This window comes from Lontra canadensis, unplaced genomic scaffold (assembly GCF_010015895.1).
Source record: "Lontra canadensis isolate GAN:19392208 unplaced genomic scaffold, GSC_riverotter_1.0 scaffold9, whole genome shotgun sequence".
Lineage (NCBI taxonomy): Eukaryota > Metazoa > Chordata > Mammalia > Carnivora > Mustelidae > Lontra > Lontra canadensis.
In genome coordinates this window covers 7,210,205-7,226,106 of record NW_022631003.1, presented here as the reverse complement: position 1 = coordinate 7,226,106, position 15,902 = coordinate 7,210,205, and the positions used below count along the sequence as shown (strand labels likewise).

Genomic DNA, 15,902 nt, shown 5'->3' with positions numbered 1-15,902 from the left:
TAGGCAACCATGTCAGAAAGGCCAATAAGATCTTGAGGAAGACAGCCCAGAGCTGTGTCATCACTGAACCACTGAACGAAAACCAATGCTACCTCCAGGCAACTGGTTTTACAAGAAAACAACTCCTGACTTGTTTAAGTCACTATCACTCAAGTTTTCAGTCATGGGTAGCTGAAAACATGCCTTAGCAAAATAACAGAATGGTGGAAAAGGCGTTAGATGAGGTTCTAGCCTCGAATAAGTCTAGCTATAAAGACCTCAGATGAGCTGTGTAATCTTTATGGCCTTCAGATGGTACTGAATGATCTCACAGAGATTGCCAGTCCTAAAATTCTGTTTAATAATATGAAGTAAAACCCAAATGTCCACACTTCAGCATCCTATTACTAGGAAACTCCTTTATAATAAGAAATCTGAAGAATTGGCGACGTATGTTTCCTCTCCTTCCCAAATAATTTTATGGCACTCCAAAAAAGCTGCAGGTATAATGAAACTGTAATAACATAAATAGTAAGTAAGTGTGTGGGTCATTGGGATCTTGAAAAGCAATACCTCTAAAATCAAGGTCTCTGAAAAATAAGCAGGATACAGACAACGAGAGCCTGTGGACCAAAGGAGCCTGTGAACACAGAGGGGAACCATGAAAGACTTGTCTTCTCAATTCAATTTAATCCATTAGTATTAATGTGTTTATTGAATGCTCACTAAATGCCTGAAAAAACTCTAAATGCCAAGAAAATAACAGCAATAATAACAGCTACCATTTATTAAGAACTCCCTAGACACTAGTCATTATTAAAATCACTTAAATGCACATTGGTTCATTCAATGCTTGCAGTAACTCCATGAAGTAAGTACTATTATCCCATCTTACAAATAAATTTTACAGAGTCATATAATTAGAGCATGACGAGCCCAATCTTGCTCATAACCATTACGTTATATTGCTTCTCAAAGGTGAATAGAATTCAATTTAACAGTGATAGGTTGAAGTAATAGCTTCAAAGAGCCTACAGTCTCCTTGAAAAGATAAAAGAAGTAAATAAGACATTTATATTATAAATGGAAAGTTCTGTGTGAGTGTTTTAGGTATCCAGTAAGTAGTATCAAACACTTCTCTCTACCCCAGCTTTTAACCAATACAAGAATAAGAATCAGACAAGATAAAGACCAAAATACGAATTTTACTGTTCCTGGTGGGAATGCTAATTTGCAGCAACCACTTTGAAAAACTATTTGGCAGTATTTTTTAAAGCTGAACATATGCATACTAAATGGTTCAGCGATTCTACTTCTAAGTATGTCCTGAGCAGAAATGAATACATGCGTTCACCAAAAAACATGCACCAAAGTTCATGGAAGCATCATTCTTTTTTTTTTTTCCTTAAGATTTTATTTATTTATTTATTTGACAGACAGAGATCAGAAGTAGGCAGAGAGGCAGGCAGAGAGAGAGAGAAGAGGAAGCCCCCCCTGATGCGAGGCTCGATCCCAGGACCCTGGGATCATGACCTGAGCCGAAGGCAGAGGCTTTAACCCACTGAGCCACCCAGGCGCCCCTCATGGAAGCATCATTCTTAAAAGGCCAAATGTTCATCAACTTCTGTGAATAAACTGTTGTATATTTATACCATGAAATACTGTACGGCAATGAGGATAAAAGGCAAAGACATATGATAGGGATAAACTCATGAACATGTTGAAAGAAGTCAGATACCTAGCATCCAAATTTTGTGATGTGATTTCAGTAAGTTTATAATAAGGCAGTTACCATCCATGCTATCAGGACAGAAGGGCTAAGCTGGTGTGTAGAGGAAGTGGACAGTAAGTGGGAAGCAGCACAGGGAAGTCGTCGAGGTACTAGTAATGCTCTATTTCTTGATCCAGGGACTAGGTATGTGAGTGTCATTAAGTGTGTGGACATTCCTATGCTGTACACTTAAAATGTGTACAATTTGTGAACATATATTTTATTTCAATAAAAGCTTACTTTAAAAAGAGACATTTAGATGTGTTAACTAAACGATAACCGTCTAGAGTTGTTCATATCCTACACCTCAGAACATGTAAATACGTTACAATTACATGGTACAGTAAAAGGGACTTTGCATATGTAATTCAAGACCTTGAGATGAGGAGATTATCTGGAATTATCCAGCTGGATTCAAAGCAATTGCAAGGGTCTTTATAAGAAGAAAGCAGAGGGATACATTGACTATAGAAGAAGAATGTCAGAGGGGTGCCTGGGTGGTTCAGTAGTTAAGTGTCTGGCTTCGGCTCAGATCATGATCACAGGATCCTAGGATAGAGCCCTGTGAGGGGCTCCCCGCTCAGTGGAGGGTCTGCTTCTCCCTCTGCTTGCCATTCCCCCTGCTAATGCTCTCTCTCTCTCACACTCTGTCTGACAAATAAATAAATAAAATCTTTAACAAAAAAAAAAAAAATGAGGGGCTTAGTGAGAGTGGGTTTCCATTCACTGAGAAAGTTGAAGAAGTTGGACAACCAGTAATCAAATATGTTATAGAAGCAATTCAAGCTTTTGGTAGAAATTTGGCTCCAGTGACCTTTAAAGTCCCGTCATCCCTGAAATGCCCCTGATTCCCCCTCTGCTCATGCTTTTGCTCTCCCACTCCCTCTCAAATAAATAAATAAAATCTTTAAAAAAAAAAAAAAAAGGATCAGAGTGATAAAACACAGCTGTTGCTGGGTTTGAACACGCAGGGAGGGGCCGTGAGCCAAGGAATAAAGGAAGCCTCTAGAAGTTGAAAGAGGCAAGGAAATAGATTCTCCCCTGAGGCCACCAGAAGGAATGCAGCCTCGTGAACACCTTGATTTTAGGCATCTGACCTCCAGAACTGTAAGAAAATAAATTTGTGTTGTTTTAAATATTGTTTGTGGTAATTTGTTATAGCAATCATAGGAAATTGATACATGATATCTTTGAATATTTAAAGATATGGAAATAGTCTTCTGGAAAACAAGAATGAGACAAAAAAAATAACGGTTCTAAGAACTTTTTGGCATTTACAGCAGTCTGAAAATCTGAAAGAATTGCTGCAGAAACTGGTCAATTGTCTATGTCATTTAATGCTGAGGCTAGTCATCAACTGCCAGTGAAGTTGTTGAGAAATTTCAAAAACTGTGAAAAAAATTTCAAAAAATTTCAAAAACTATGAAAGTCCAAAGATTTTATAAGTTACAAAATAAAAGGCAAAATAATAATAATAATTTGTAAGCAATAATAATTTTGAATACATGATTAGATTCAATACATATAATTGTCTCAGTTACTATATCTGTATTTTCACATACATTATCTCCTAGGTTGTAACTGTTATTCCTAAATTACTAATAAAAAAGCTGGAGGGTAAAGTTTACCCTATGACTTAAAATGGCAAAACCGGAATCTGAACTCCAAAAACTCCACTTTCCTTTATATAGAAAAAAACAAAAACAAGCCAAAAAACTCTTTTCAGTTAGACATAAAAGTACATTTTTAAAAAATTCATTTATAACGTAGTATATCTTCATTTGATATAAGTAAAAGTTTCTTACTTAGTTTCATGTAGTGTTCTTTTCCTAAATCGAAGAGGCGCTGTCTTTGAATCTAGAAAGATAGGAGAGCTTTCTGGTCTCTCAGTGGGTAGGTTTTGTTCAGGATCACTGATTACAGCCCTATATAGGAGAACACAAAATCTGAGAACTCAGTATGATAATGCACTACTCTAGCATTCACATATGTCTAGGCAACTGGAAAAGCTCATCTACAGATACAAATTCACACTACTCTCAGAATTACACATTTTCCAGATACTGAATGAATACATTTAATAATTAAAAAATACTGGCCACAAAAAAGTGAATATTCCTATCAAAATCTTTTTCCATAAGTGTTATCTAAAGATAGCTTGAAATTTTTGAGAGAACTCTGAGCTCCATGTCTCTCTCTTATTATTCTTTAAACAAATAGACACTGTGCTGGTGACTCCTGAATGAAGACATGAAGCAAAGTAAGTAAGCAGCCATATGGATTTCTGGGGGGGAAAGCATTCCAAGCAGTGGGGGAAATATATGCAGAACACCTAACACAGGAGTGAACCTGGTATGTTCCAGAACAGGAAGGGAGCTGAATGGCTGGAGCAGGACAGACAAGGAGAGAAGTAGGAAAAGCAGTCCAAGTTCTAATAGTGGACAGATGATGTAGGGCTTGGGTAAGCTATATTATTGACCATAGTTTTTAGCACTCCTGATCCACATCCTTGCCATGGCCTCATTATAGGTGTGCAGTACCAACTTCCCATGCTCTCGCTTTGAGCTTAGCTATTTGACTTGCTTTGCCCAATTATATATAGCTGGATGGCTCTACTGATGGCAACTAGACTAATTCATGTAAGTGTGAGTTGGCTGGGGATCTGCTCATCTAGCATAATCTTGACTAAGTGGCCCAGGTGCAGTTGCAGAATCATGTTCTTCTTTAGGTCAGTGGGGTAACCAAGCTGTGTTCTTCTCACAAATATGGCAAAAGCTCAAAAGGTAAGTGGAAACACATAAGGCTTCTTAAGGCCTAAGCTCAGAACAGAGACCACTGCTTTGTTCATACATAACTGGCCAAATTAAAAAGCAAGAGCCAATTGGCTAAGCCTAGCCTGGACAGTTGATCTGAAGATACACAAGTTCTATTTATTCACTGTAGTTTTAAGCTACTAGGTTTTGTCATAATACATAACCAATGCACAGATTTTACTCTAAGATGGGAAATTACTGGAGGGTTTGATCTGCCTCACTTTTTAATAGACGTACTCTAGCCACTGGGTTAAGAATAGAGCAATGAAGGGCAAGTGCAAACACAATGAGTCCAGTTAGAAAGTGACTGAAATAATCCAGGAGAAAGAAGATGATGTTGTGAACAGGGATGATGGCAGCAGAAGGAGTAAATTTATTTTGATGGTAGAACTGAGATTGACTGCTGAAAACTGAATATGGGATTTGAGAAAAAGAGAGGCATCAAAATCATCACCAAGATTTTAGGTCTGAAAAACCTAAAGAATGGAGCTACATTGGAGGAAAATCAAAGAGGATTTGGTCTGTGGGAAGGAGTGAAAGAACTTCCAGGAGGCCAGATTGGCAAACATGGTGTTGGTACCTCAAATCAAGGAAGCGTCAATGTATGAATGCTTTTTTTTTTTTTTTTTAAGATTTTATTTATTTATTTGACAGAGAGAGATCACAAGTAGGCAGAGGCAGGCAGAGAGAGAGGAGGAAGCAGGCTCCCTGCTGAGCTGAGAGCCCGATGTGGGGCTTGATCCCAGGACCCTGGGATCATGACCTGAGCCAAAGGCAGAGGCTTTAACCCACTGAGCCATCCAGGTGCCCCTGAATGCTTTTTAAAGGCATGATACTAGATGAGATCACTTAGAAAGTCAATGTAGAAAAGTCTAATAATGGAGCCCAGTGTACTCGCATGTAATGAAAAGGAACCAGGAGCAGAGATTGAGAACCAGAAGGAGGAAAACCAGCTAAGTGTTGTGTGTAGGAAGCCAATGGGAAAGAAGAAAGTACTTCAAAGAGGAGAAAGTTTTCAATAAGAGAGTGAGATACTGCTGATGGGTCAAGTAAATGAGAATGGAGAAATCACCATTAGTTGGGCAAAGTGGATGCCACGATGAGTTATCTTATAAGGACATACTGCAGTGGCACTGTGAGGGTAAAAACATCAACAAAATGAGTTCAAGGGATAACGGAAGAGGAACATTAAAGATTGTAAGTATAATTAATTATTTCAAGACAGTTGCTGAAAAACATGCATGTAGAATACTTTTCTGCCACCTAAATAATTTTTTTCAAAGCAAACCATAAGTCTTACTTCTTCCTTAAAGACTTTCTAGACTATTTCAGCCTTTCTCTGAAATCCTATAATATTTACATATTATCATGCAATTTTTTACACAGCAGGTAATTATCCTTTTCCCAGTTTCCTAAGAGTTATGAGACTTCAGATTAAGTTTTAAATTTTTAACAGTCCCACAGTTCCCAAACTGTGCACCACATCACTCCAGGGTGCCACAGGGAACTCACAGGGACTATGTGGGATATTTTTAATTTTTGAGGGCAATACAGTGACACATGATATTTGTTGGAGACTACATAACTATTAGCTTAAAGTAATTCACAGTTTCACCAAGATATCATGCTACACTCTTTCAGTGAGGTCAAACGTTTGCTGGGCTGGTTTTTCTACAGTTGCCACGATGAACAGCAAGTGCCATGTGGAATTGAAAGTGAAGTGACAGCATCCTCAACAATTCTAAGGTTGGAGAGATCGTGCCATGCACCAGAAGGTGCATACAAGCAACTGTGGCTATTTAAGAATGAAGTAAAAATATTTTTCTTTTACTCTAGGCATATTTTTTTTTTTAAATAGCCATTAAGTTGTCATGAAGTAAATACTTAAGTTATTTAGAGAAAAATACTTAACAAAGACAACTGTTGGGTCTTTCTACTGGCCGAGGACTGCTATAAAAACCCATCACTACAACATTGTGAGTGTAGTGAACGGAGAACGTGTGGGAACCTTGGAGTTAGCCACCTGTTGGTTGACTAAAGATAAAAAAAAAATTTAATGAAAACTTTCTGAATGGTTTCTTTCACTCATTACTACTAACTCTCACCTAGATAAGTGGTCTATCATCACTTGCTCTGCCACAGTCTGTTTCTTCCTCTCTGCAGCCACCATTTCCTGAGAAGAGAAAATTTTAAAAATTTCATTATCCATAAAACAGAACAACACTGTAGTTAACACAAGGACCCTAAAATATACGTTAAATTTCCAACTTTCTTCTTTAATAGAGATTACTATATCCATCATTAATAAAAACAAATTCCAATTATTTAATCTGAAAATACGATGATTTATTTCCTAAAAATAATGCACTTCAATTTCGGTAGAAATCATCAGAGATTTCCATGCACTGCCTCTGAATTTCACGAAGCCAGAACAGAGGAGGAGGAGACTATGATATCCCCTCCCTGACAGATGCCTTGTAAGAGGCATTTTTACGTGTTCCAAGAAGAATACGAACATTGACAAAAAAAGAGTTTATTCTAAAACTGTTCATAGGAGATGAAGTGAAAATTAAATTGGAATCCTTCAACCCTTTATCAAAAACTAAAAATAAAAATCTTTCAAAAGCCTCCCATCATTAAAAGGATAATATTTTCTATGCATAATATCCATTGATCAACTTTTCTCAATTACTGGTTTGATTAAATTATCTTCACACTGGTTTTTGCTTTTCCACTCATTTGAAAATACTTTTACTACATTTTAGGTTATATCAAATTGAAAAATTAGTAATCATTTAATTCCAATTAGATCATAATGTAACTATATTTACTAAAATGTTTCTTTTGAAGAGTAAATAAAAGATGTTAAAAAATTAAATGGTCAAAATAAAGCTTGCTCTGTTTTTACACTGTAAATTATTGTCATCTCCATTGATCACTTCAGTAAATGAAATCAAGTACAATAATGTAGCGTATGATAGAGGCTTTGTAACCTTAAGGACAGCACTCTATTCAAAATGGACACAACATTCAAGTAAGAATGACTAAAGGCGTATCATAGAAACTCCTAAGAAACCTGGAAATTTGGGTGCAACTATTTAAACATTAGTCTATAATTGAATTTGGCTTTTCTGGGGGTGGGGATGGTTAGCAGAAATTAAGATACAGTTTACACACCCAAACATGTCCCATATAAATATAGTTCACGTCATTTAACATATAACTCCATCTGATGTTGTCTAAGCTCATGACACTTTATAACGATTTTTGTTTAGTAATAAATTTAAAACAGCAATTAAAAAGTTAAAAAGCAGATGGTAACTTACAGGCACAGCAAAGTGTGTTTTATGTCTAAGGGTGATGAAGGTGATCACTGACTAAAATATGAAATTATATACAGAAAAGTTCAGCCAGAACATAGATGTAAAACCCAGCAGCTAGCAGAAGAGGTGAGATTAATGAATAGAGAGCCCATGCAGAAAGCCCACCTTAAGTGTTGATATTTATAGTGGCTTACTGCAGGAAAGGTTAGAACCACCCTCAGGAACATTGATTTTGAGGTCCGTGTAAACATAAAGCAGATTAGAAACAGAAGTCACACTAACACAAAGAATCTAATAATGTTGAAAAATGACAACAAACTAGAAGAAATAGATATGAAAACCAAAGTTTCACTACTTCTGGTGTTTATTAAGTAGTTAAAAATTAAAGTAAAAAGTTTCCACCTAGAATTTAAAAATTAATCAGTACTAATTTCAAATGCATTGAAAGTTTACTCACATAAATATATCCTTGAGAAAAAAAAAGATAAATATGTGCTACCACAATAAAGTGAAATACTTGATGCTGAATTTCGTGAATTAAAGTGATCGTAAGTACAAGAAATCCACTAACACCCAGATGCCTTTGGATGACACCAAGAACATTACCCAATGGGTCTTAAGTAACAATAACATCCATTTCAAGTATAACTTCAGGAACATATCAAAATAAGCCTTATTTGGGAGACTATTTTGCCTTATAAAGTAGCTTTTAAAATTTTAGTATAATCCTGGTAATATTCCTTATTTTATTAAACTTAAATATCTAAATAATAATAGACATAGAAAACAATGTTTATGTTGTTTCAGTACAAAAACTAGAACAAATTAGCAACTTGAGTTATCCACAGAAAACCAGTCCATGATCCAGACACTGACTACACAGTGCTGTCAACTGAGAACATATTAATTCTGGATGACTGTAATCCAAATAAAATATATATTGACTTTCCTCTCGGTGATATTGATAATATAGCCATCTAAAACCATAATGCTTTATCATTATTGGCTATCTAAACCAGGGTTTCCCAACTTTTGAAGCACTACACACTGGCATTTCAACAATCCATTACAAATATGTCTAAGATCTTAATCATCTGGGGATGTCTGGGGTGAGCAGTGGACTCCAACTTGAAGCAGCTTGGCCTGATTGCTCCAGGATGCTATAGAAATGTAATTATCTATTTGTACCAGATCTGGCCTAAGTGATACTCATCCAAAAATCTAGTTGATTTTGTAAAATACATAATTTAAAGTTAATGTTAAGAATCTAGAGTTTTGCTTTCCTTTTTCTAAGAAAAAAAAATACTTTATTCTTCCCCTTTCCCTTAATTTGCTGAAGTTTCCCTAGTTTTATTAGCTTATCACTTTTAAAAAATAACTAGGTTACTTTAGGGGTAGGGGTGATGTTAAATAAACCCACTGACAAAAATAGCAGCCAATTAACATTTAATAGTATAAACTAAATTTTTACAAACTCTCAAAGATTCAAGACTATTTCTCCACAGTCAATATACCAAACATCAACCTTTGGAAAAATGAGGACTCAATTTACACATTAGTGAACATCCACCACGGTCCAAATTCAATTGTTGCAATTATTTATTCAATTTAAGTCTGCAAAATCTTGGAGGGTAAATTATCTTAATGGCTTAACAAGAAAGGAAAGATCCGGTTAACTTACAGCATCAGATTTTTTCATACTACTTTGTGCATTGTAAGGGATCTCTGCATAACCCTGTTGTAAGAGGGCTTTCCTATCCAGAGTGGTAAGACCACCCACGATGGATTCTTCACCTTGTACACACTGTAAGCGAAAGCAACAAATGCATTCTTGAGAGTTTATACTTAGTTCACATATTTAGCATATTTGTTTTTAACAAAATAGTGTATTAAATAACCTCTGAACACATCAATAGTTATTTGTGTACAACAATGTATACATAACAATACATAACACCTAACAAGTTATCTGTGTATAACAGTACAGGCTCTCATAATCAGATTGTCTGTTTGAATGCAGTTCTTCCACCTTCTAGCTAATGACCGCACTATGCCTCAGTTTACCCATAATAATGGGAATTAAAAGGGGAATTAATAATAGTAACTACTTCACACACACACACACACACAGATGAAATGTCCAACACTTATAAAAGTATCTGACATATAATAAGCATCAGATAAAAGGTAGCAACAATCATAACTATTATTGCCCATTTGAGTCTTTGTAAAGTTAATAAAAATGGGCATGTTCACTCCTTTGTAAAATGAAATTCAGAAGTACTAAGAGATGGATGTATCCTTTGAGGTAAAGGATCCTTTGAGATCCTAAAGATAAACACAAAAATTTTCTCTGAATATAAGGTGTACTTAATTCTTTTAACAACAACAACAAAAATGCCCTGGCAGGATAGCAACTGCTAAAAACTTAATGGATTTCAAGAGTTTTTCCTCCAGGGTTTATTCTTACTTTAGAGCTTTCTTAAAAGGTCACATTCCATATTCATACTCTACTCTGTCTTCGTGACCTTTGATTGTTACATGAAATCTTATTATACATTTGTTTATGAATTGTTGCCTGCCTCTACTGCTATAAGCTCCATGAGGGAGGGAACCTTGTCTGTCATTTTTATTTCAAAATCCCTGATCCCAGAACAGGACCACACATAGTGAGCACTAGATAAATACTTATTCAACAAGCGAATAATGCATCTTATATAAGTTTTAACTATTGAGGGGCACCTGGGTGGCTCAGTTGGTTAAGGGTCTGCCTTTGACCCAGGTTATGATCCCAGAGTCCTGGGATCAAGCCCCACTTCGTGCTCCCTGCCCAACAGGGAGCCTGCTTCTCTCTGTGTCCCCCTCACTCTGCTTGTGCTCTCTCACTGTCTCTGTCAAATAAATAAATAAAATGTTTTTTTAAAAAAAGTATTAACTATTGGGAAATCAATTTATGAGGATACTTTATAATTTTATTTATTTACCTCCTACTATATTTTTTCCTGAATAGCTTTTTTATTTTAACGGTCACCAAAAAATGTTTAGCATTATATGAGGTAAATTAAGCAGATTAAATTAACAGATATGTGTAAGTACAAGCAAAGGTCTGCACTATGTTCTGGTTGGAAGACGCTTTCAAAAGATTTTTATTTTGTTTCAGGTTGTTTTTATCTTTTTACAAAAGGAAAACAATGACATTTCCACTCAGTATGTCAGATTTAACCTCCCCACCTGAGACATCCTTGTGGTCTCCCCGACACTTCCAATTTCTCAGGCCAAAAACCTTAGAGTCCTCCTCCATCATCCCTTTCTCCTAAGCCTACAACTAATCCATTAGCAAATATTCTCAGCAAATACTCTCAAATATTCAAAATCTTTCCAGAGTCTGGCTTCTCATCATGACCACTTCTTATCCAAGTCTGCTGCCTGGGTCCAAGCCATCATCTTCATTCTTCATGTGGATTATGGTGACAGCCTCCTCAAACATCTTTCTGCTTCCAACCTCATCCTATTCTCTGTAAAACCCATCCTCAATGTAGCAAAGTAGCTTTCTGACTCAGAGTAAAAGGCAAGGTCCTCATGTAGTCTACAAGGCCTTGCAGATCTGCCTCCCAGCACCACTCTTAACTCTCTCTCCATCTCTCCCTTGCTCTTCCTCCTCTGACCGCACTGTCTTCCTTGGTATTTCTTAAATACTCCATGCCCCCTCCTACTTCATGACACTTAGAGTTTATCCTGAGTGACTTGTGCATTACCCTTTTCAGATGTGAGTTTAGATGCTACCTAATGGTAAAGATTTTTCCAGGAGAACCTGTACAAATTGCAATCCCAACTTAAGCCCTGGTCTTCCTAGCGCCCTTCCATCCATAGCATTTATCACCACCTGTCAGACTAAATGGTTTGTTTGACTGATTCATTCATTCATTCATTTTTTTCTCACTAAGTCCTTCCATTATGATATATACTCTGTGAGGGCAAAAATATTTGCCTGTTTTATTCACTGACTTAGTATTTTCTATAAAATTAAAGTTTCATGATTTTTATGTTTTATTTAAAGATGTTTCATTATTTAAAATATAAATTTACATTTTAGGTAAGAATTTGACAGCAAGAGATTCATTGGCTTTTTATACTAAATGGAAGGAAAACTCAACAAAGGAAATTTGCCATTCAGACAAGTGAGGGGAACTTTTACTTTACAGTTTGATTGATTATCTGTTGAGTGATATATCAGCTTGACTAGTTGGGGGCTATGGCCTTTGGTTATTGTCCTAGATCCTAAATATTTTTAACTTCAGCTTTTTAATTACTAAAAGGAATAAATTTTCCAATTGTTCCCTGCTTTGTAGAGGGTCTTACATTTTTGATATAAGGGAGCAATTCTATTTCCAACGATTACTATTCCAGTATTAACTAATGTAATTGTAATAGGATTTACCAATAGCCCACTTATATAGCAGTTTTGATTTTCATATGGTATATATCTAAAAAGACATCAAATAAGTTGCTTGAACCACTTAAGTACAAAATTATTATGTATGGAAACCAGAGCTGTTTTGTAAAGCTATCAAGACATATGAAGTAATAATTACATACATTTTAAAAATCTATATATGTAGATTTTAAAAACTAAAGTAAAACATAATTTTTCCAGAAGAAAACATGAATATGCTGGCTTCTATAAAACCCTTTATTCATACAATAAAGTAGTCACCAATCATATAGCAAGCTTCACAAGCAATATTTTTCCTCCCTTAACCAAAAACAAACAAACACTTTCATTTGAAACTATGTTTAAGGAAACCAGTTTTACTTTAAAAAAAAAAAAAAAAAGCGCCTGGGTGGCTCAGTGAGTTAATCATCCAGTTCTTGATTCCCAGCTGGGTCATGATCTCACAATTGTGAGATCAAGCCTCTCATCTTGCCTCTCACTGAATGTGGAACATACTTCAGATTCTCTCTCTGTCTCTACCTCTGCCCCACGATCTGCCCACCAATCTTACCCCCTCCCCGCCCCTCACCTGTACGTGCAGGCGTGTGCACACATGCACCCTCTCACTTAAAAAAAAAATACCTTAAACCATTTTGCGGAAGCAAATAAAACATGAGCTTATAGAAATCTTCGTTCTATTTTTCCCAACATTATTACAGTGACTTAAATATCACATGATGGATCCTACAGCTATCTGGCCAAATGCTAAAGGGTTATGAAATTATCCTGCCTAATATTACAGACATCAGATTATTATACTTGTGTGCATCTGTTTGGATCTGGGAAATCTGTCTTAACATAAAAGAGACCAAATAATCCCATAATTTTTGTTACTCCTTCCATTGAACACCATGTGATAGAGTTAGTTCAGGATAGTTCATACATGGATTAAATAAAATAGCTCATATGCCATACCTACTTATAAATTAATCAGTTCTTTTTACCTATTAAAAAAAAGTTAAGTAAATACAACCAGCAAACTTCCCTGAAAATACATTATTCTTATAAAAAAATTCATTAAATAAAGAATTATATTCAACTCTTTTACCCCTTTATGACCAGTGGTATCACAAAATATGTTTCCAAATCTTTCACTCTATAATTCAAGGTTGACCTTTCCTATATGCTTATGAAAAGCCATTAAATTTATTATAGTGAGTTTGCTCTTATATTCATGATGAATTTAAACCTAATTAACATTAAGTAAAAGCATAATTTTAGCAATTCATGTTAAAAAATATATCTCAACAAGAGCCAGAAGACAATCATGGAGTGACGACAGTTTTGGAATAAAACAGGGTCACTGAAACATCTGAAATCACTTTCTACTTTAAAATTTAGACTGTGAGGCAAACAGAGTTCAAGATAGCTACATGAAAAACAGCTTTTTAATACTGCCTTATTTTCAATCCCAAGTCAAATGGAAAACTCCTTACACAGAGAAGATGACTAGGTCATATGGCTAGAGTTTTCACATTTGAAAATGATAATAATAAACTTTTAGAGTTGTTGTTAAGAATAAACTAGTTAGGGTGCCTGGGTGGCTCAGCCACTTAAGTGTCTGCTTTTGGTTCAGGTCATGATCCCAGAGTCCCAGGATCCAGTCCCGAGAATCCAGGCTCCTTGCTCAGCGGGGAGCCTGTTTCTCCCTCTGCCTGCTGCTCCCCCAGCTTGTACTCTCTCTCACTTTCTCTCTCTTTGACAAATAAATACATAAAATCTTAAAAAAAAAAGAAGAAACTAGTTAATGCAAGCAGAATATTTAAAATAATAGTCCCTAGCACACAGAAATAAATGATAGCTACTATACTTACTATGACTAACAGCAAAACATACAAGACAAAAAGATTTCTATAATACATATAATTTTTAAAAATTTCATCAGAACTTGGGGTGCCTGGGTGGCTCAGTGGGTTAAAGCCTCTGCCCTTCAGCTCAGGTCATGATCCCAGGGTCCTGGGATCGAGCCCCGCATCGGGCTCTCTGCCTTGGCAGGGAGGCTGCTTCCCTTCCTCTCTCTCTGCCTGCCTCTCTGCCTACTTGTGATCTTTGTCTGTCAAATAAGTAAATTTAAAAATCTTTAAAAAAATTTTTAAAATAAAATAAAACTTCATCAGAACTTTATAAAGTCTCATACATTACCTTGTCATCTATCTTTTTTCTTGGAGATTGTTGTGTGATCTTTGATTTTGTCTTTTCTGCATTTCTCTGACTATACTGTTTATATCCCTCTTTCATTTCAGTTTTATATTGCTGATATTTTAGTTTATATTTACTTGTTGGTGCTGGCAAGTTTTCAGGTATTATGTCTTGCTCCTAGATATAAAAATAAAAAGTAATTTATCTCTCAGAAAAATCAAAATAATTATTAATTTTCCTTATTAACATTTAATAGGCTTATCATTTATCTTAACATGTATGCCTAAGAAATAGATCATTATGATCTATGTGCTAAACAGAAGTGATATTTATTTATTTTCTTTTTAATTTATTCGACTGAGAGAGAGAGCATAAGCAGGGGGAACAGCAGAGTGAGAGGGAGAAACAGGCTACCCACTGAACAGGGAAATATTTGTACTTTCCACTCAATTTTGCTATGAACCTAAAACCATTCTAAAAAGTAGTTCAGAAAGAAAGAAAGAAAGAAAGAAAGACAGGATACAAAGATATGTAGCTTTAAAAAAAAAAGATTTTATTGATTTGAGACAGAGTGAGCATGCACACGAGTCAGGGGGAAGGGTAGAGGGAGAGGGAAAGTAGGCTCCCTGCTCAGCAGGAAGCACTATGCAGGGCTCAATCCCAGGACCCCAGGATCTTGACTTATACCCAAGGCAGAGGCTTAACTGACTGAGTCACCCAGACACCCCCAGAGGTGATATTTAAAACATTTAGCTGGTATAGCATCACTGAGCAATCGAAGCAGATGGAATCGCTCAGAATGGGCAGTGGCCTTAAAAAGCAGGAAGCCTGCACCTGGTTTCCTGACTAAAGATCAGTCCTCATTCTAAAATAATTTGGGAAGACAAAAATTAACTTTTCTTTCTTAAGAGTTTTAGATAAGCCTTCTATTCCTGCCCCAGAAAAACTCCACTGATAAGCATTTCTTCCAGAATACTTAAGGAATTAGAGATCAAGAACACTAAGTGCTGGTGGTCATTTGTAAAATTTCAGATATATCACATTCTGGTAGTATTTGGTTCCCTACCAAATTCCCATGGGAGTAAGATAACAGAGCCAGTGTATAAGTGAAATGTAAAAAGAGTATTAAGCGAACGCAATGACATATATATTGGCCCAAAGGGGGATAGCCACACTAAAGGAGGATGAAGCCGCATGCCCCTTGAAAACTGTTGATAATATCCAAGCCTAACCTAGAGAAAGAGAAAACGAAGTTTCAGGGTGAAAACTGTAGCATGATACAGACAATGATACAGATTTTACTACTGGTGCAATTTATCCAAAATGAGACCAAAGGAGAGCATGAATAGAACCAGCCAAGGGTGCCTGGGTGGTTCAGTTGGTTA

At 36.0% G+C, this 15,902-nt stretch overlaps 1 protein-coding gene across 10 annotated transcripts in view; it reads right to left on the bottom strand.

Annotated features, from left to right (window-relative positions):
• Positions 1–15,902, bottom strand: part of CAPS2 (calcyphosine 2) — a 57,142-nt gene that overhangs the window by 20,971 nt on the left and 20,269 nt on the right. For all 10 annotated transcript variants that reach the window (XR_004382327.1, XM_032854755.1, XM_032854751.1 and 7 more), the window contains 4 exons: positions 14,521–14,694; positions 9,568–9,690; positions 6,669–6,736; positions 3,556–3,675 (listed from right to left, as the gene is read on the bottom strand). Coding sequence is in view for 9 of the 10 variants with exons in the window: in XM_032854755.1 (XP_032710646.1) it covers positions 3,556–3,675; positions 6,669–6,736; positions 9,568–9,690; positions 14,521–14,694 (485 nt within the window). In the remaining variant the exon portion in view is untranslated. The remainder of the gene's footprint in view (positions 1–3,555; positions 3,676–6,668; positions 6,737–9,567; positions 9,691–14,520; positions 14,695–15,902) is intronic.